Here is a 21860-nt window from a genome sequence, read left to right as displayed (position 1 = left end):
TTCTCTCTAAATCAAACAAGCAAAACTCGGAGATCATACTTTGCCCACGTCTGCCTGTTTGTCCCTAGAGCATTGACTTATATGATGGTTTGAAGCTTTTGTTTTCTTTCCCCTCTACTTAAATCTATTAGCACCCTATTACTCCTACCTTCTATAGAAGTAGGAGGAGCTCACTGAGTTTTAATTTGACTTTTTCTTTGCATTCATTTTATCATTGATTCAACAAAGTGAAATTCCAAATGATGTTGGTGTCTTAACTTGAAATAATCAATGTTTCCCTTCTATTTCCTCATGAAGGCAGTCTTGCTCACCTGTGATAAGCTTTACCTTTTTGGAAAACAGACTTCTTGGCCTTTCTCAGCTTTCATGCATACTCTGTTTTTTTCCTGTCAAGAACGTAGTACTCAAATATTTATTAAACTCCATTTCCTAAAACTGATTATGAATAGCACTTTAAAATATACTTACAAACAACCTAACAAGTTTTGAGAATTTTTATTTCATATTTCATTTTAAGAAGCTCTAGAAAAAAAGATGTTGACTGCTGACAGTGATGGTTTTAATTGTATTTCTAAAGATTCAGAAGATAAGAACTTAATATTGTTCCAGTGAGGGAATTTCATAGCTAAAAATGTGCTATTGTTTACTGTATTAAATGAAAAGTGTGTTTTATTAAATGGATATTTCAAAATTACAGGTACAAGAGTTATCAGAAGGCTGTAAACTGGTCTAAGGTGAAGAAGCCAATTTACTTAAGCAAATTAGGTGATAATTTTGCAGAATGGTCAGCCACTTGGGCAGGTTATCTTATAACAAAGGTAAGAAAAGAAGTCTTTCTGTAATGCTCTTTGCAAGACAGTTCTTGAACCTTATTTCAGTTTCTGCAGGTCTAGGATTGATGGGAGAATATGTCTGTTGGCTACAGGCCTCTTACAGGACTTTCCTGCCTCTTCAGCAGGGTACTGCACTTCCCTTTCCTCAGCACTGGTTCCTGGCAAGGCTAAAAATCAAGGAAACTTGCCTTTGTCCTGAAACTCTTGTGAAACTGAGGGCACTGACAAATGCACGTGAAAAGTGTCTGAAATGCTTCAGGATTTACTTTCTCAGATTTGGAAGGATTTCCCTGTAGCTCCACGGTCCCAGCACATAAAAAGTACTTGTATCTTCTTTTTCTTTTCCCTTTCTAATATCAAAGTGACCCACAGAAAATGTTACCTCCGAATCAGCCACTGTAAGAAGTGAATTGAATTACAGTAGCTCAGTAACTACACTGTCCTCTTTCAGAGAGAGAAGAATTGAATGTCTTCATAATATCCTACTTTCTGCAGGCTTTTAAGGGCAGAAGAGATGCTGAATGTAGTGGCAGACTCTCAGCCTTAAGGTTTTTTCTATGGCCAGTGCAAGTTCATAATGGTGTAAAACACATGGAGAAGTGGAAATGTAAGCAGTGTTTACCTGTCTTTTTGTGCAGTCAGCAGTTGCTACATGTTGTAGCAGCTTCCATCTGGCATCCCTGTTGCAGATTTAAGTCTAATGAACCTTCTATAGGAGACAGGTATCTTGAAGTTATTTGATGGACTACAGTTTGTGTTAACCAAGAAAAGGGAATCTATTGATTGTTCATGTATTTGTACATTTGTAATGATGCTTTTCCTGGAAATAATATTTTTCTATAGGTGCGACATGATCTTGCCAGAAAAGTTTTTGATTGCTGCAGTATTATGATGAAAAATGACTATAAAGTGACAATTTATCTGCTTCCACACATCCTTGTCTATGTTTTGTTGGGATGCAGTCAAGAGGATCAACAAGAGGTAAGATACATAAGATGATAGTGTTTTTCACAGGAATGGTCAGGAGCTATTCTTCATGAGAGCTGCTCAGCTCTGTAGGCCTACATGAATAAATTGTTCAGATGTTAAACTCCTTTTTGTGTATTAATAATATAAATTTTCTGACAGAGTTTTGAATATATTCATACAACTTTATGTTGGAACTGCTTTTCTGCGGATTTCCATCAGTTGGGCCTAGGATGAGATATTATGTAGTTAATTATGACTGCAGTAACATCAACAGCTGGAGTGGTACAAAGAGGATGTGTGCAACAAAAACAGCCAGTAAATTGAACTTGTATAATTCCAAGAATTCAGACTCATCATTTTCTCCTCTCCTTTGTGTACAATTACAGTTTCAGTGGATAAACTATTCAGCTGCCAGATTCATGGGGAGCAGGATTCATAGATGTGTTGTAGCAAAGCAGAGGTGGGGGAGATGTCATCCTGCTTTCCTTCAGTTTGCTTGAGCTGCTGGTGCATGAGCCAAGTGCTGCCATTTTTACTGGGAGCAGTACATATATGTACAGAGAGATGCAAGTTTGCAAGGATTCTTTTGTAAGCATGTCCTGGGTGAAACAGGAATTAGAAGATACTGAAAAGTATAACTTACAGTCCATTATTTTGAAATTTCACAGCTAAAATATCTGTGTTTAAATATTGTGGGTGTGTAGAGGCGTGTGATGATTTTTCTTCTGTGAACAAGTACATCCACAATAAGCATCTGTTATTTATGCTAACTCATATTTTATAGACTAAAACAAACAGAAACAGATATTTTGTCATGGCATTTATTTAAACAGAAGCAAAAAAGTAGATCTGTAATCTCATAACCAGCAGATTACTTTATTCTTACCAAATCTTGAAATATTGTATTTGTAGAAGAGGTGCAGTAGCATTTGTTGTGTCTTCAAAACTCAAGACTTTCTCCCTGTATGGAATCCCTTGACAACAGCTGCTGTCTGGTTTGCCATTTCTTCATTTTGAGACCGTGGGAAAACAAGTTCATGAAAATAATCTCCAAATTATTAAAATATACACTTAAAATATCTAATATTTTGGTTTGACTTTCGTGTTAATTGCTGTTTCCTACTGTTCTGCCGTGGGTATGACACTTGTGTCTTTTACATTTGTGCAGGTTTACATGGAGATTATGGCTGTTCTGAAACATGATGACCAGTCCAGCAGGAGACTTGAGGACAGCGCATCTGATCTGAGCCAGCTGAGCACACAGACAGTGTTCTCCATGCTTGATCATCTCACTCAATGGGCGAGACATAAGTTTCAAACACTCATTGCTGAGAAAAATGCTGGCAAGTCTAGCAAAGACAGAAGTGATCTAAAAAGTGAGGGATGCTTATTTTATTTAAAATGGCATTAACGTTATTCAAAGAATATTTTATTTATGTTTGCAGCTTCACATTATGAGCATTTACAAATGCTGTATTATATGTAATCTCTTTTATGATTTCTTAATATCATATTGTGATTTCTACCCCTTCCACCCCAAATGGATTGTTCTGAATGCCTGTTGCAAGAAATAGATTCAAAATCTGAACAATGAAATGTTGATTTCTCGATACTTTTCTAAACATTCAGTTTAACTGAATATAATATTACGTGTAATATATAATATTCTGTGCTGTCTTGCAAGATGTAGGAAGTTCACCAGAATTGTTGTAAATTAATTATTGTTGACAGAAGAGAAAACCATGTTCTTTAATTAGTATAGTTATCTCACTAAATTGTTAAATGAGTTAATTGAATTTTGATGCATACGGTAATTCTTATAAATGAAACCTCAATTGACAAACTTTTTAATATGTCTTTTTTTCAACAGCATCGAGTGAGGACTATGAAGAATATCAAAATGTGACACGTTTTCTAGACCTCATTCCCCAGGATACACTGGCTGTGGCCTCCTTTCGTTCCAAGGCTTACACAAGAGCTGTGATGCACTTTGAATCATTTATAACAGAGAAGAAACAAAATATTCAGGAACATCTTGGATTTCTTCAGGTTCTGAAGTTCTTTTTGATTTTTGTTTTTTATTTTAAGATAAAAATGTGTATGATGAATAAACCTTGGTCAAATTATTTGTGATGGGAAGAAGAAAAGATTTATTTGGGTACTTGTTGAATACAAGTGTTTAGTCATCTGTGTTTCAGCAATATTTAGTACTTTCTCTTGCTTGGCATGTTGTTTATATGAAAAGGAATGAATAGCTTTCTCTTTTACAATAGAAGATTGTAAATTCCTGAAAATAATTAAATGTGGGTTTATTGATAGTATAACACTTACTGCTTTGAAGTTGGCTCGGTGCCTTCTGCCAGAAAATACAACCAACTATAATAACAAAAAAAAAAAAAAAAGCCAAAGTACATTTGAAGAAATTCCAAGTGGCTTATTCTACAGCAGAAAAAGAGCCAATGCTAGAGGTGTTGCAAATTAGAAAAATTATTTTCAAGTACTGTTTTAACCTGTGGGATGATCATGTTTGTGGTTCTCTATGGTTTGTATTCCTTGGTGACATTTCAAATTTGAATAAACTTAGTATATTGCTTTTTCACCAAAAGTAGTCACGTTTATGCTATTGTATAATAATAGGATATTTATTTTGCTCTTTATACAGATGGTTTCAGATAACTTCATGTGGTACTCTATCAATAGTATGAGATCATAAATATTACTGTATAGTAAGCTCTGTAGGGCTCAGCTTTGGAAGGAGCCTGGCAAAGCTGAAATCTTCCATGAAAATTTATTGCCAATGAGTCCTGCAAAGTAGTGTGTGCTCCATGTTCAAGAAGTTCTGTGATTCTGCACGTTATCTGTAAAATAACTTCTTGTTTTTAATGGCCACGTCCAATTCTGTTTGAATATAGAAATTATATGCTGCTATGCACGAGCCAGATGGAGTGGCTGGGGTGAGTGCCATTCGGAAAGCAGAGCCATCTCTCAAAGAACAAATCCTTGAACATGAAAGTATTGGCTTATTAAGAGATGCAACAGCCTGCTATGATAGGGCTATCCAACTGGAACCAGATCAGGTAAATAAAAACCTTTTTTTTTCTTTTTTAATAAATACAATTATTGTTTTTAATCTTATTAGCTCACAGACAACTAAGGCAAAAAACTTCTTTAGAATATTTAAGTAAAATAGGAATCTAAGTGCTTACTTTGCCAGTTGCTAAATAATTACTGCTGTTGGAAGTGGCTTATGAACTGAAACAAATCTCTTACTGGATTTTTTGAATGTTCACTTATCTTATAGTGAAATTAGTTATGCCTTTTTGTATTCTAAAGAGCCACCCAAGTGGGCGTATTTCTTCCTTCAGATTTCCATGAATTTCATTAATGTGTATGTGGGGATTTCATTTGTTGTTTTGGTTTTTTGTCCTCTTTCTAGATTATTCACTATCATGGTGTAGTGAAGTCGATGTTAGGCCTTGGTCAGTTATCTACTGTAATAACTCAGGTCAATGGAGTGCTTGCAAACAGGTACTGTAAGCATCTAATACACAGTTCATTTGAATAATAGGAAGCTCTGGTATAACTCTCTGCCTCAGTAGCCATTTCTGCTCATTATCAAACATTTGAGGCTTATTAAACATAATTGAATTAGCAATGTGAAGCTAGAAAAGTTTGAGTGTTTTATCTATAAATTATTTATTTCAAGAAGTCCAGAAATTTTCATAGTTCTTGTCTGCACTGTGAGTAGTGTTGGTATGTGCTTTAATTTCTTAGATAGAATTTTTGCATTGTTTCCTATGTCACTGATTCCATTGGTATTCTGTAATCTAATAGGTAGATGGATTAAAAGCTGGTAGTTTTTAATGTGTACCACAGAAGTTAAATACACTCTTTGGAGGTTGCAGTTGTGGGGTCATGTTGTACAGCTTACTTGTTATCAGTGAGTTATCCTTTGGTTTTACTGGCTTTCTTTAGAAGAAAGTTTATCTTGCCTCTTTTCAAGTAAGAGAAGTTTTCTATAAAGAACATTTGCTAATAAAATGTAGGATTAACATACTGAGAGGAGACAGCACAAAATTTTATTGCCTTTTTTTAATAGGTCTGAATGGATTTCTGAATTGAACACTTACAGAGTGGAAGCAGCTTGGAAACTGTCACAATGGGATTTATTGGAAAATTATTTGGCTTCAGGTAAGTTATCATTACATGAAAGTATTTATACTTCATTGCATTTCTGAACAACTGTATGTTTTAGTTTAATCATCGGTCATCAAGGGGTAGCTATTATAAGTTGTTTTGCATTTTACTGGTAAGAAGGCTGGTTCTGACTCAGTTCTGGATTTTGTAACTGTATTTGATTGTAACCTGGATAGTCTTTGAGCAGAAGTTTCCGGTGTATGTATCTTTTGGGTCTGTTTGGCTGGGTGAATTGTGGAGTTGAATTATACAGTGCTGCTAACATGAAACTACTTAGTTCTGAAAACAAATTCTTTTTCCAGTAGTATGTTAAGACATATTAGCATGTTCAGGTTAAACTGATTAAAGAGGCAGAGTCTTCTTTTTCTCCCCAAAGATGTGAAGTCTACTACTTGGAGTGTCAGACTGGGACATTTATTGTTATCAGCCAAGAAGAAAAATGAAGCAGCTTTTTATGAGACGCTCAAGGTTGTTCGAGCAGAACAGATTGTGCCCCTTTCAGCAGCAAGCTTTGAAAGAGGATCCTATCAGCGGGGATATGAACACATTATCAGGTTTATCATTTTCATGTCGCTATTTTTAAATTCAGAAATCACATAATCAAGTATACAGCAGCAAGAATTTTGCATTTCTACAGTAAATGGTACTGATGCGCATTTTTTGTCACCTTTATTTTTATATCCGTCCAACTGAAAACCTTTGATTACTTAGGAATTTATATTTATCCTCCATGGAAAATATTCACAATAAAACTATGTGGTATGGTCTTTCAAAATCAGCTAGCAAGCTAATGTAAATGTCAGCTAATAAAAATCAGCAAGTTAATTCCATGCTTGAAGTAGTGCAAATTGGCCAGTAACTCCATTAACTTAAGAGCATTGCATTTGATCTCTTTGGAGGCTGAAAAGCTCTCCTTTTTTTATCAAGAAAGAGCAGTAAGAATTAAACCCCATCCCTTTCAGTAGTTCTACTTTTCTTTATAAATATTTCTTATACCTTCTTAATATTTCTTTATTAACAAACTTATAATGTGGCTGTAGTAGACTAAAAAGTGAGTAGCCTTTTTGCATAAAAAGACTTAATACTTCGTTGGCAATGTAAGTGTATCCTTATGGCAAGATACTGTCTGAAGCCAGTTGAAGTGTGTGTTTTACTTCTTAATTCTATTTTCTGTTGGTAATTTCTGCAGTGTTGTTTGAGAAATGAAGTTTGGGTATTGAGAAAGAAGTGTTTCAAAGTAGTTTCCTTTAGCCATTGATCGAGGCTACTTGGAAGCCTTTCAAGAGTCACGTTTTCTCTGTCAGATGTGCCTACACATCTGGGCTCTGCCAGTGACAACTGGGGCATTTACAACCACTCATCTTTCCATCTTTACAGTGACAGATATTAACAGTGATGGTATTTTAAAATAAATGGAATAACTTTAAGTAAAAGTCCATTGCTTTTAAAATGGGATTTGTTGAAAATGTCAGACTTTCTGAAGAATTGTTGCTGAAAGTAAGGGATAGAAATACTCTTTCTAAAGATTGACTTCTCTGAGTGATCTACATTGTCTCTGTTCAGCAGCTTGGCAAAGGAATATTGAGGAAATAACTAGTAAGTTTACAAATCCTTGATTTTGTGTGCTTGCTTTTTCTGAATGTTTGCTTTTAGCCTAAATCCTACTGGGTGGCATTATTTACAGAGCCAGATTTTAGAAAGAAAATTGCAAAAACTTTGCCAAATTTGCATGTATTTCAAACAGCAATCAATTTTTACCAATTTTTTGCCTTTCTTTTGCTAACACAGATTGCATATGCTGTGTGAACTGGAACACAGTATTGGGCCAATGTTTCAGCAACCAGATGGGGACCACAGTAGAGATTCCTTGAACTGGTGTGCCCGAATTGAAATGACCCAAAACTCCTACAGAGCCAAAGAACCCATTTTGGCACTGAGAAGGGCTTTGCTTAGTCTCAATAAAAGGTGAGGACATGACTGTTTCTTGTCTGTGTTTTATTCTCAGTAATACTCTGAGTTTCCATTTATGTGTTAGAAGAGAGAAGATAAAACTGGGAATTTGTTGTAGACAAAAGTTGCCCTCCAATGTTACGTACCTTCAAAATATGAAGAAGCGGTGTCTAAAGGAAAGAGAAGCAAGAAACAGGGAGATAGTGTATTAGTTTCTAGTTCTAAGTTAAAAAAAGGTGAAACAAATGTATTAAAATAGTTTTAAATTATCATTATGTAGCATATAACTTCTTGAGAACATCAATTTGTGTTTCAACACATTGTGATTTTTACTTCAGATTTTAAAGTAGCGATCAAAATAGAAATGTTTCACTTTCTGCAAAAATGTCCCTGCAGCCAGGATTACAGTGAGCTTGTTGGTCAGTGTTGGCTCCAGAGTGCCAGAGTTGCAAGGAAAGCTGGGCATCACCAGACTGCCTATAATGCTTTGCTGAATGCTGGGGAATCAACGCTCTCAGAACTTTACATAGAAAGAGCAAAGTGGCTCTGGTCCAAGGTAAGGAAAACAAAAATGGAATTTAATTTCCTACATGCAAGAAAATAATATTTTTAGTTTTCTTCAAGAAAAAAATGGCACACAGTCAGCATATGTAAAACAGGATATTTCAGCTGGGACTATCAACACACTGGCACACCTTCAGGTGCTGGTCAGCCCTGTTCTGTATCTATTGACCTTCCTGGCACCTTTGTATAAAACTGGTGGATTACCTGCCTCGCTCAATGCAGCCCAGGCAAATTTCAATTAATAGTAGACCTCTTCTTAATTTGTTTCCTTTTAACTAATAGCAGTAGGCAGCAAACATGAGAGAAATTACTGTGGTACACCTAAAGGCACAAAAATGCTGAGATAACAAGGAAATACAAGAAGCATTTGAAGTCAATAATATTCAGTTACCACAGCTGGAATGGCCTAGAATACATTTGAGGACATAGCTTTGCCTTAATAACAGCTCTAAGAAGGAAAATTTTAATCTCTCTTATTTAAAGTATGTAAAATGTTTTCTGTCTTTCCCTTAGGGTGAAGTTCATGAAGCACTAATTGTTCTCCAGAAGGGGGTTGAGTTATGCTTCCCTGAAAATAAAGCACCCTGCAATAGCAAAAATCAGCTCATCCATGGTCGGGCAATGCTGCTTGTGGGCAGATTTATGGAAGAAACTGCTAACTTTGAAAGCAATGCAGTCATGAAAAAGTATAAGGTAATCTGGAATACTACTGTTAACAAGGCAGAAGCTTGGAATAATAATGTATTCCTTAAGTAAACTGTTGTTCTGCTCCTGATGTCAACCAATACAACATAAATGAGATTAAATAGTTCATTGATGTGTAGGAAGGAAGCTGTTCTTCTTGTAAAGATTTTACTGTCTTAACCAGGTTTAACATAACACATCAGTACGGGGAAGTCTACAGTTCATATGATTCTTTTTAAATAAACTAGTTACAGAAGCGTGCCTTTCTTCTCATGCTTGCACAGATTAGAATTCCTCACTAAAATGTGAACTACTCCAAATACACAGAGCTGACTTGGTGATACATTGTACTTCTCTTTAGTGTTATTTCTGTCTCTGGGAGTGATTTGTAATTGTGATTAAAATGTGCTTCCAGTGTCTGAAGAACTAGGAAGAAGGACAGCTGGTGTGATCTTAAACAACACAGCACTGCATGCTTCAGCTTGTGATGCCTGTGAAATACTTTTTGGCATTGATTTATATTGTCTCCTAAATCTAGGAGATGCAGATGTTTATGCTTCCTTAAAAGCAGCGTATCTCCTGTCCAAGTTTCGGCATTTGATACTATTAATAGTTACTTCTGCCTTGCTAAATAACATACCTCTGTAACAGTCATTTAGAGTAAAATGTAAATGTATCAAATCAAATGAAGGTTGAAATAATGTAAACAAATGAAATTTCAGGAGATTCTATGAGAACACTAACAGTACTCTCTGCTAAGTATTGGCACAGGAAAGAAGCCAGTGTTGTTAGAGAAGGGATGTGCCTCTCACAAATTATTTATTTTCTAATACATGTCACACAATTTTTTGTTTTTCTTTTAAACATCATTATTTAGAAGAAAAACAGAAATATGGAAAATATGGAATCATAGATTAATTAAGGTCAGAAAGATTGAGTCCAATTGTTAACATCATGCTGTTTCACTTTTCTAAAAGCTCTAAGAAACTCAGTACTGAGTTATTAGGATCAGGAACCTGATTTTAATGAAAGCATGATCTTTCCTACCTCAGGAGTCCCATATCATTCTGTCTTGAATTGTCTGTCTCCAAAACCAAAAGGTATTTTAAAAACAGAGTTCTAGTTTGTAGAGGCAATCATCTTGAGGCAAAATTAGAATTTTTGGAGTTACAGGTTTAACAGTAATCTTCTTGCAAGTACTCTGCACAATGTAACTAATACAAGATTCTTGTTTCTTGAAAATATTTTCTATTTTTTTTTTTTATTTTTAAGTTAGCATCCTGTCATAAGTATTTATCTCATTTTGATTTTGTTGCAGGATGTTACAGTTTTCTTGCCAGAATGGGAAGATGGACATTTTTATCTTGCCAAATACTATGATAAATTAATGCCAATGGTAACTGACAACAAGATGGAAAAACAAGGAGATCTGATTAGATACATAGTTCATCACTTCGGGAGGTTAGAGAGGAACTTTCCTTACTTTCTGTAAAAGGATGACAATTATACTGGGAAAAAAAATTCTGTAGGACTATATTGTCCTTCATCAATGCAGACTGACTCCAATTTTTGTGCACTATTGTAAAATAAAATACTACATGCTTCCTTTTTGTTTTCATGCATAATTAATTTTACTTCTGATGAAGCAATTGCATCTTTTTTCAGAGAGTTAATTATTTAATCTTTGGTTTTGAGTAATAAAGGCAAACCCTTTGTATATTTTTTGTTTGTTGCGGATGCATTAAAATGCTGACATAAATTTCTAAAGTTAGAGTGAAATATTAAACAAATGAGAATGTAAAATTAGTATTACTTCTAATATGTATCATTAACATACTTTGATTTAAACATGTAATCACAGGTCTCTACAGTATGGAAACCAATTCATCTATCAGTCAATGCCAAGAATGCTGTCTTTATGGCTGGACTTCGGAGCAAAAGCATACGAATGTGATAAAGGTAGAACATTTTTTCCCAGTACATAGTTCCCATATCATTCTTTTGAACAGATGATTGAGAGAGCAGTGAAGTATATTTACAGTTCTTTGTTTAGATTGATTGCCTGAGGTTATATGGAAACAAGAAAGTACTACTATTCTTGTAAAACACAGAATGTTAATATGCATGAGATTATTAATTATTTTAATTAAATCCTCCAGAATTTTTTCAAGTATATAATGAGACAGCATTGTTCCTTGGGTAACTGAAGTCATTAAACAGATACAGGGAAAATCCTTACTTGCCCTTGGTCACCACTTTAAAGGTGTCTCCTGAGTGATGAGTAGTAGTTTTGTATGAACTTGATACAGTAAAGTGTTAGGCTTTGGGGCTTTTTTTTTTTTCGGTTCGTTTTGGTTCCAGTCTTCGAAGGAATTTTACTGAAATTTTCCGCCTCATTTTACTGAAATGAAGGGGGGAAAAATCTTGTAGGCAGCAGCATGAAGGCATGTGAAATGAACACCACAGATGCACTTTGGGTGGGAGATTTTGGTACTAATGAAAATTGCAAACATTGCAGGTCAGGAGTGAAGCAGACAGATGTGCTCCTTGATCTTCTCCCCATTCTACACACTTAAGTCAACTGTGTTTGGCTACAGGCACATCAGATCCTGCACTCTGAGGTGCTGATGTGAAACTCAAGCTGGGTCCTCAGGGGCAGGGAGTGGAGATAGGAGCAGATGGGCTAATTTCATCCCATGAAAAGACTTTCTTTGTTTCTTCTCCACTAAAGAAGATTAGAATCTTTTTGTCAGGCAAATGCATGGAGTGTTTTTAGTCTGTTCTATGCCATTGTATCATATTAGAGAAGTAATGTTAAGAGTGTAAGAAGATTTAATTTCCTGGTGTTCTTGCTTACTTAAATAGAGTATGTATTCACTCACTGTATGCTGTGTTAAAAAGAACTTTACAGAAGGAGCTTTTTTGTTGCCTTCAAATTTTTTTGGCTTATGAAATTGCCAACAAAATAGTATTCTATAGTCTTGATTTAAATGACTTTCCATTTCCAGTGGGGAGAACCAGGAACATGGTCTTTTCATTTTTCAGCAGCTCGTTCAGAACGTGGTCAAATGAAAAATGATCTGGCTAAAATAAACAAGGTGATTACAGAGCACACAAATCACCTGGCACCTTACCAGTTCCTGACAGCCTTTTCTCAACTCATCTCTCGGATCTGCCATTCCCATGATGAAGTCTTTGCCGTTCTGATGGTGATTGTTGCTAAAGTCTTTTTAGCCTATCCACAGCAGGCAATGTGGATGATGACTGCTGTGTCCAAGGTACCTTGATATGTATAGCTACACCTTTATCAAGTTTACGAAACTGTTTTTCTCAGAAATGTTAATATAACCTATTTTACTCTAAGCTGATAAGAAGGATTTGAGTATTTCATTTGTTGTGATGCAGTGCTGTAGAAGAGGATATGAATGCCATCACTATAAATTATTTTACTGCAATCTTAATTCAGATATTACAGTTTAAATGATCCAAATTGGAATGCTAATACGCATCCAAACTTGTATGGTGAATTAGGAAAGGAAATTTGAATAACAAATAGCTGATGAATTCTGTAGTTATGGGCAACAGATTTTGTTGCATTTACTAATTGTGTTATAGTACTTTCAGTCCTATAATCAAATAATCAAATTAGTAGATAGATGTACAACTAATTACTTGGCAGTAAGGTCATTCTAAAGCAGACTGGGAAGCGTGGTGCATACTATTTCTTTAGGCTGGTGAAACAGTATTTATATACACTGACATATTATTGAATATTGGCCTGTATGTTGTGGGACTACCAAGAATGGTTTCAGAAGTAACGCCCACACACCCACCAACAGTACCACTTCAGCTTTTCAGTTGAAGCACGTCCTTCTCCAGATATTATATATGATAAGCAATAAGTAGGGGAAAGAATAGTAATTACTGGGGGGGATTCTTCAAGTCATTGTGTAATAATTTTTACCTTTCCTTTTTTTTTCCAGTCCTCTTACCCTATGCGTGTCAATAGATGTAAGGAAATTCTTAACAGAGCTATTCACATGAAGGAATCTTTACGAAAATTTATTGGAGATGCCACACGTCTTACAGATAAGCTGTTAGAGCTCTGCAACAAACCGGTACTTATAAAAATAAACAAATTATTGCATGTTGTAGGCTTATGCAAGAATGTAATGCAAAAGCTGCTTCTGATTGCTTTCATTAGCTAATTCATAATATAAATTAAATTTATAATAATTTGTTATATTAATAATTATTATTAAATCATAATATTACTGCAGTTTGGCAGAATTTGTACTAAATTGTAAAAGATTTAAAATAGCTCTAAACCCAGCACACTGTAAAACATTTCAGTATATAATGGCCTGTTTAACAGTGCATAGGCTTTATATTGTTTTGTACTTTCACATATGTTATAAATGCAAAGGCAATTTTGGGATAAAATCAAAGAAAAATTTATTAATAAATAATAATAAGTAGAAACAGCGATAAAAACCCACAATAAAAAGAACAGCGCAGCGCTGGGTGGACAGGGGTCTACACCGGAGGTATAGGTTTCCCAAATCCACGTCTGAGCATCCTCAGGATTGGGGTTTTATAGGATTTTTAAGTCCTCAGGCCAAAATTCCAGGCAAGTTCCATTCACCAAGTGTCCTTGATTGTCCAGTGAATGGATTTCCTGACCTAGAATGATGACATTATTTTGTGTCCGGCCAGAATCTCCTCTCATGCAAAGGAGACTCTGTGTATTGCAAAGTTAAGTTTTTCATGACAGGGTGGTGGAATCCGGGTTGGTGCCGATGGAAATCTTGGCGGAGTCTCCCCCTTTGTTTCCAGTGATTGTATCTCCAACACTAGTCTGACAGGTGGGGGATTCAGAACTCGCAGAGGATACTTTTTCTGAGGCTTGTCTTTGTCGACTTTGATTGTTTCACAACTGATGTCTGCAGAGACGTTGGTCAGGTCCGGAGTTGGGTTCCTCCCCCGAGCTAGTCCTTTTGTTGTCTTTGATGGCTCCCATCCTGCCTATTTTCCGAGTTAATGTCTCTTATCTGGGTGTTGGCTACAATCTTTTTCTTTCGGAGAAGAGCTCCCAGCCAGGTTTGGGAGGAGGATTTCTTTCTTTTTACATACACATCTTTGGTTTTTATTATTTTAACATATACATCTTATTTATATATCTTTTCGAATTTTTACTTACACATAATTTATTACAGTCCCCCACCTAATAATTTATCCCATTAAAAATTCGTATTTTATTATTATTTGGAGAGGAATACTAGTATTCCTCCGTACTTTCTTTATTTTCTTGTGCTAACATGTGCTTGGTCTCAAATTAGGATTATAGGATCATTATTCAATGGCACTTTAGTTTCATGTTTTAAGTTTCTTCCCTCCCAGTACATTTTCCTCCCCACGGAACACGGCTTTACAGTTGCTTTATTGTAACAAATAGGGTTAACTCGATGATATGCTATAAAAATGGATTGTCTCCTTCCCCCAATCCAGACAGCCTTATTACACTGCCCGCAGACTGAGATTGAGGGAACCCCTTTTAGTTCTCTTTTTGGTCGGAGGTGATTAATTTAACGTTTTGATCCTCCCAGTTTCGAATTTGATTTTCTGTAATACTTGCTCCCGGATTGGAACACTCAATTTTCTCTTTTAATTTGTACAATTTTAATTGGGTGTCATTTAACCAGCAGATTCCTAGGTGCAGTTCTGGGGACAAACGGCTAATGTCTCGGCTTTTGTGGCAGCTTGACACTGCTCACACTTCCCCGTGGGGTCCACCACCGGGGGCACCTCGGGGTCTGTCCCCTTGGTCGAGCACATGACTAGGCTCAGGAACATCAGGATTCCCCACCACTTCATCTCTCTGCCTTGCCCTTCGCCCGTATATAAGCATACGGCGGGGTAAACCATCTTCTTGGCAGCAAAGACTATCTTCAGGGGCCCTTGATGTTCTGATGGCAAATCTTCGCTTGAAGACCGCCCACCGGGACGCTTTAACCGTGTCAAATCTGCACGGAACTTTTATTGTTTGCCGGCACTCGACTACTAAGGGTTCTGCCTTGCAGTCAAGCTGACCCCCTAGACCGTTTCGGTAAAACAGGAGCCACTCAAGAGAGTCAGGTTCCAGCAGGCCCACCTCGGCAGCAAGTATTAAGAATCTGTCTGTCTGCTGTAATTCCTTTTCAAAACACTTTGTACATAAACCTCTTGGTTTATGTCCCATTAAACAGTGAGCAACCCAAATTTGTTTACAATAAGCACATTTAAAATGGATAAAAGGAAAGCAATAACAATCAACATTGACACAACTTATCCGATCTCCACTCATTTGTGTTGTCACCGGAGTTTGATCTTCAAATCTCCTGGGGGGTAGTAACTTCCCACTCGGTTGAACCGTGATCTGTGATTTTCTTCACTCGAGAGGAGTGAGTCTAACCTTTTCGGCCGTTCGCACAGCAGTGTCCGTGGTCAGGAGAACGAGGAAGGGACCTTCCCAATGAGGACTGAGGGGAAGTTCCCTCCACACCTTAATCAATACTTTGTCGCCCGGCTGGATTTTGTGAATTGGAAATCCCAATGTTGTGCTTTGAGGAATCAATCCTTTTTCCCGGAGTTCCTGTAGATTTTTATTTATAGAAATGAGATAAGGTTGTAATTGCACATCCTCTATCTGAGGGTGTGCCACCGGCATCCCATGCCTATATGGCATTCCATATAGCATTTCAAAAGGGGATAAACCGGTTTCAGAATGAGGCATGGTCCGGATGTTTAACAAAGCTAAAGGAAGACATCGGACCCAAGTCATTTTTGTTTCGATTATTAATTTGGACAATTGCGATTTTAATGTTTGATTCTTCCTTTCTACCTGTCCCGAGCTTTGAGGGTGCCAGGGGGTGTGATATTGCCATCTGATTCCCAATGCCTCTGACAGTTGTTTGATGATTTTGGAAGTGAAGTGAGTCCCTTGATCAGAATCGATATGGTCTACTATCCCATATCTAGGAATTATTTCCTCTAGTAGAATTTTAGACACGGTTTGGGCCGTAGCCTTTGCTCTGGGAAATGCCTCGACCCAATGTGTCAGTTTATCCACTATCACTAATAAATATCTATTTCTCCCAATCTTTGGTAGTTCCGTGAAATCTACCTGGATTCTCTCGAATGGCCTATACGAAAGTGGCCGGCCACCCCAATTTGTTTGTTTTGAATTGGCACGATTTACTTTCTGGCATATCACACACCCCTGTACCTCTTGCTTGGCAAGTTCAAAGATTCCTTTACATCCGAAAAATTTTAAAAATTGTTCAGCCAGTGCCCGGGTTCCCCAGTGGGTTTGTTCATGCAATCTCCTGAGTATTCCTCTCGCTATACTTTTTGGAACCAGCTCCCTCCCGTCTGGCAACCACCATTTATTTTCTTTAAAATATCCACCTACCTTCTGGAAATCTTCTTGCTCCTTCTCTGAAGGAAACACGGACACTTCTGGGGTTTCTTTGGGACTGATCTCGGGAATACTTACCGCCAGTAACGCAGCTCGTTTCGCCTCTTTGTCCGCTAGATTGTTTCCCCTGGTGTGAAACCGCCACCCAGTTTGGTGTCCTTTTACATGGACTACTGATATCTCCTGGGGCTCCCTGATAGCTTCTAAGATTTGTTTAATTATTTCTCCATGTATTAATCTTTTTCCCTTGGTGTTTATTAAACCTCTTTCTTCCCATATTTTTCCAAAAGTATGCACTACCCCAAATGCATACTTTGAATCGGTGAAAATAGTTCCCCTTTTTCCCTTCAGGCCTTTGAGGGCTCTTAAGAGTGCAAACCGTTCACAGGCTTGAGCCGACCAACATGCTTGCAAAGGACCTGATTCTATGATTTGTTCGGTCTTACCATTTATGATGGCATAACCTGACTTTCTTTTTCCTTCTACCATTTTTGATGAACCATCAATAAACCATTTTTCTCCCCCCTCTAACTCTTGATCTTCCAGGTCTGGTCTTACCTTAGTTTGCAATTCCACTGCTTCAATGCAATTATGCAACAGCTCACCTGTTGGTTCCCCAAACAAAAACTGCGCCGGGTTTTGGGCAGTAGTTGTCCTCAACTCGAGGCCCGGCGAACTAATTAGCATGGCTTCATATTTCAGAAGCCTCGAATCAGTTAGCCATTTCTCGGCTTTTTGTTGTAAGATATTTCTTACATCGTGTGGGGTGTAGACTGTCAAAGAGGCTCCAAAAGTTATCTTTTTTGCTTCCCCGACTAACAGAGCTACTGCAACAATTGCTTGCAAGCAAGTGGGCCACCCTCGACTGACTGGATCTAGGATTTTTGATAAAAATCCTATGGGCTTTTTCTTTTCTGCCCACTCCTGGGTCAGAACTCCTTGGGCTGTTTGTCCACTTACATCAACAAATAGCTGGAATTCTTTATTTGTGTCTGGCAAGGTTAGAACAGGAGCAGTTATAAGTGCAGTTTTCAATTCCTGAAACTTGCTTTCATCCTGTGTGGTCCATTTTACTCTATCTGTGTTTAATCTCTCATACAGAAATTTTACTTTTTCACTGTATCCTTCAATCCACTGTCTGCAATATCCCAGGAGCCCTAAAAATTGCCTGATTTGTCTTTTCGTTTTTGGGGCTGGGAGCACCAGAATCCCGGCCACTCTGTCAGGATCTAGCATCTTTTTCCCCTGAGAAATCCAATGTCCCAGATATTTTACCTCGGGCTCCGTGAACTGCAGTTTGGATTTTGATACTTTCAACCCCTTTTTCCCCAGAAAATTCAATAATGAAATTGTACTTTTTCTGACCTTTTCCTCCATGGTTCCAGCAATTAATAAATCATCTACATATTGTAAGAGCTTTGTCCCTTTTTCTGGAATGAATTCAGTAAGTAATTGTTCCAATGCCTGTCCAAATAAATTGGGTGATTCCACAAACCCCTGTGGGAGGACCGTCCACCTTAACTGTTGATTTCTGTTCGTGTCAGGATCCTCCCACTGAAAGGCAAAGAAATTCCTACTCCCTTCATCCAAAGGACAAGTCCAGAATGCATATTTTAGATCAATTACACTGTACCATACATCCTCAGGTGAGAGTCTGTTAAGTAAAGTATAAGGATTTGCCACCACCGGAAACCTGGTTCGGGTTCTAGCATTTACTGCCCTGAGATCCTGAACCAGTCGGAAGCTCCCATCCGCTTTCTTTACTGCTAGGATGGGGGTGTTATGTTGGGACATGCTGGGTTCGAGGGTACCCCCTCTAAGGAGGTCCTCAATTACTAATTTCAAACCTCTTCTCCCTTCTATCGGGATGGGATATTGTTTGATCCTTATCGGATCCTCTGGGTTTTCTATTTCAATTTTGATGGGGGTAATATCTAATTTCCCCACCTCCCCTTTCGAATGCCATACTTTGGGATCAATTTCCCTTTCATCTTTTGGAGTCAAATGGAATATCTTTATTACTAATTCAGAATTCTTTACAACAATGTTTATACCTAATGCAACAATCATATCTCTTCCCAATAAATTGTAATCAGCTTCTTCTACTAATAATAAATTTCCTAAACATATCTTATTTTGAGACTCAATTTCCACATCTTTTATTACAGAAACTTTGAAGGGATCTCCTTTAGCACTAATTACAACTACTTTTTCTTTACTTGCCACGCATCCCCTGGGTAATTTCTGCAGGGTGCTTCTCTCAGCTCCCGTGTCAACCAAAAATTCTATTTCTTGGCGATGGGGACCTACTTTTAATTTTATCAAGGGCTCTTTTGCTGTTACCATTCCCATCTGAAAGAGCCCAAGACTTCTCTAATCTTCTTGAAATACTTGTTTATCTTTTAATTTCTGACGGCAGTTCCGCTGAATGTGTCCTACTTTCTTACAGTAAAAACATTCTGGGGAATCCTTCCGCGGGGCGGAGCCGTCCTTTTGAGACTCCTGCGGCTTTTTCGGCGCTGTTTTAAATTTGCCCTGTGCCTGTTCTTGTTTTTGAGCCTCCTTTACTGCGGCCACTAGTATTTTGGCCTGGAGTTTCTGTTTCTCATCCTCTCTCCTCATGTAAATCTTTTGAGCTTCCCTTAGAAGCTCTTGGAGACTTTTCTCTTGCCACCCTTCAATCTTTTCTAATTTCTTTCTAATATCCTCCCATGACTTTGCCCCAAATTGGTTTTTGAGCAAAACTTCCCCCACTGAAGGGCTAGGATCAGTCCCAGAATATATCTGCAGACTTTGCCTTAATCTCTCTAACCACTCAGTGGGTGATTCCTCTTTCCTTTGGCATTCCTCAAATACTTTGCTAATATTCTGTCCTCGGGGGACTGCTTCTCTTATTCTTCGTACAATCATATTCTTTAGATTCACCATGCTTCTCTTACCTTCTTCTGTCTGGCCGTTCCAGCTCGGGTTTACGCTAGGCCATTTTTGGCTGCCTGGCATCCCCTGTGGGTTACGCCGTTCCCAATCCCTGATACCAACTTGCTTAATCATCTCTCTCTCTTCCTGACTGAACAGCGATCTCAGGATAGCCATGAGATCTTCATACATATAAATACTACTTCCAAAACAAAATCATCCAACCTCTCAGCTACCTCAAACGGGTCATCTAACAATCGTCTCATCTCTTTCTTAAACGCTCGCACATCCCCTGAGTTTAGGGGTACATTCACAAACCCAATCACTCCTGGAGCGGTAGGCACCTCCCTGAGAGGGAACATTCTGTGCCTACTCTCATTCTCTTCCCATCTTTCACTCATCTGTCTAGACTTAAAACGAATCCTGCTTGCGGGGGGGGAATAGGGGTTTTTGAGAGTCTGGTCCTTTATTACTGATGTAAAGTCCGTTGCCACCAGGTTATTATGAAAGATTCCCCCTGTCAAATTTGAGGGACCTGGCTGTGGCAGCGGGACGGGCAATGGGGGATAAGGAGATCCCCGACCTTGCACCACCATGGATTCTGGAGAAGCGGCGGCGGCTGCGGTCCCCACAGGAGGAGCCAGAGGGGGGGGCCACCGGAACCACTGCTGGCGCCGGCTCCCCTGTTCGCGATGTGTGTGCTTCACCTGGCTGTGCCGGCGAGCTCGTGGGAGCTGATGGCACCACTTGATCCACCACGGGAGGTCCTGCCGGCCCGTGGTACGGAGGGGGTAAATGATCAAGGGGCTCCCAGGTTTCTGTTTTTGTTTCGCTTTTTAGTTTCATTGGAAATAGCCCTACTCTGGCCTTTAGCCAGAGTTTGGCGTATTCCTTCTCCTCAGAGTCTGAGGAAACCTTGCTCTCTACATAAGAGAGCAATTCATTACACGTCCACCTTTCAAACATTCCTAATATTGGCCAAATGAGATGGGGTCTCAGTTCCTGCCCACCCCAAACCTCGGCACAATAGTAGATCATTTTTGCCTTGGACTTCTTTTTCTCTCAGGGCAATTTTCTCAATATTTTAACAACCAACCTAAAAGGACTTTCTGGTGGGATGTCTAACAATTCCTTCGTTTCTATGGAAGGATTCTTCTTATCTACTGGCTTTTGTATTTTACTCTTTCTCTGTCCCATGGTGAAAAAGGGAGTCTTACCTGTTTCTCTGCGTTGTGTTTGTGTTTTGAGAGACAAAAGTCTGCTAATACTCACCTTCGCGGTTTGCTGTACCGGGGTCTTTCTTAGCGCTTTGATCTCTCCTCCGGACCTCTCCTTGGGCCCTGATTGCTAGAAGAGTTTACTCATTCCCGAGCTCTACTGGACGTCCTCTTCCTCTTCCAGCCCTTTGTGATCGGTCCCCCAGAGCACCCCTTTGGCCCCAGGCTTTACAAACGCGTAGAGAGAGCCCTCTCACACCGATTCGCTTCCTCCGTGGCCGGCCAATTCCCTCGCGGGAGGATGGAACCGCGGCTTTGGAGTCCGCTCTCGCTCCGTGATCAGATCACGTCTCACACACGCTTGCCCAATCACCAGCTCAACCTCGCAGTACTTACAGCAATTTTCTTGCGAGGATGTCTTCGTGCACAACTGACTTTTTATGAGCTACCAAGCCGCGGCTTCTCTTCCCGAGCTCTTCCTGGATCCGTATTTTCTCTTTTATTGTGGTTTTTACCTCAGCCTAAATTTGGTTCGGGTGTCGGAGTGAACTGCGGAGGTTCTCGGCTTCCCAGGCCGCTGAAATCAGCGGGGGTACCCCCCTGGATAGCGAGGTTCTCCCACAGTTTTTCCGATCCGAGTCACGGCACCAATCTGTTATAAATGCAAAGGCAATTTTGGGATAAAATCAAAGAAAAATTTATTAATAAATAATAATAAGTAGAAACAGCGATAAAAACCCACAATAAAAAGAACAGCGCAGCGCTGGGTGGACAGGGGTCTACACCGGAGGTATAGGTTTCCCAAATCCACGTCTGAGCATCCTCAGGATTGGGGTTTTATAGGATTTTTAAGTCCTCAGGCCAAAATTCCAGGCAAGTTCCATTCACCAAGTGTCCTTGATTGTCCAGTGAATGGATTTCCTGACCTAGAATGATGACATTATTTTGTGTCCGGCCAGAATCTCCTCTCATGCAAAGGAGACTCTGTGTATTGCAAAGTTAAGTTTTTCATGACAGGGTGGTGGAATCCGGGTTGGTGCCGATGGAAATCTTGGCGGAGTCTCCCCCTTTGTT

General features: G+C 38.6%; 1 protein-coding gene across 2 annotated transcripts in view; it reads left to right on the top strand.

Moving 5' to 3' along the window:
• ATR (ATR serine/threonine kinase) overlaps nt 1-21860 on the top strand; it is a 48088-nt gene that overhangs the window by 19882 nt on the left and 6346 nt on the right. Inside the window, exons 25-39 of one of the 2 annotated variants that reach the window (XM_058844386.1) lie at nt 698-818; nt 1677-1814; nt 2971-3178; nt 3673-3851; nt 4715-4879; nt 5239-5330; nt 5902-5993; nt 6376-6553; nt 7788-7964; nt 8346-8505; nt 9027-9206; nt 10516-10658; nt 11059-11156; nt 12246-12475; nt 13181-13315. In XM_058844386.1, the coding sequence (XP_058700369.1) occupies nt 698-818; nt 1677-1814; nt 2971-3178; nt 3673-3851; nt 4715-4879; nt 5239-5330; nt 5902-5993; nt 6376-6553; nt 7788-7964; nt 8346-8505; nt 9027-9206; nt 10516-10658; nt 11059-11156; nt 12246-12475; nt 13181-13315 (2296 nt within the window). Of the gene's footprint in view, nt 1-697; nt 819-1676; nt 1815-2970; nt 3179-3672; nt 3852-4714; nt 4880-5238; nt 5331-5901; nt 5994-6375; nt 6554-7787; nt 7965-8345; nt 8506-9026; nt 9207-10515; nt 10659-11058; nt 11157-12242; nt 12476-13180; nt 13316-21860 lie in introns of both variants that reach the window. The other variant, XM_058844385.1, reaches the window with a different exon arrangement.

The sequence above is a fragment of the Poecile atricapillus genome, chromosome 8, assembly GCF_030490865.1.
Source record: "Poecile atricapillus isolate bPoeAtr1 chromosome 8, bPoeAtr1.hap1, whole genome shotgun sequence".
Taxonomy (NCBI): Eukaryota; Metazoa; Chordata; class Aves; order Passeriformes; family Paridae; genus Poecile; species Poecile atricapillus.
This window is presented reverse-complemented; position numbering and strand designations above follow the sequence as displayed.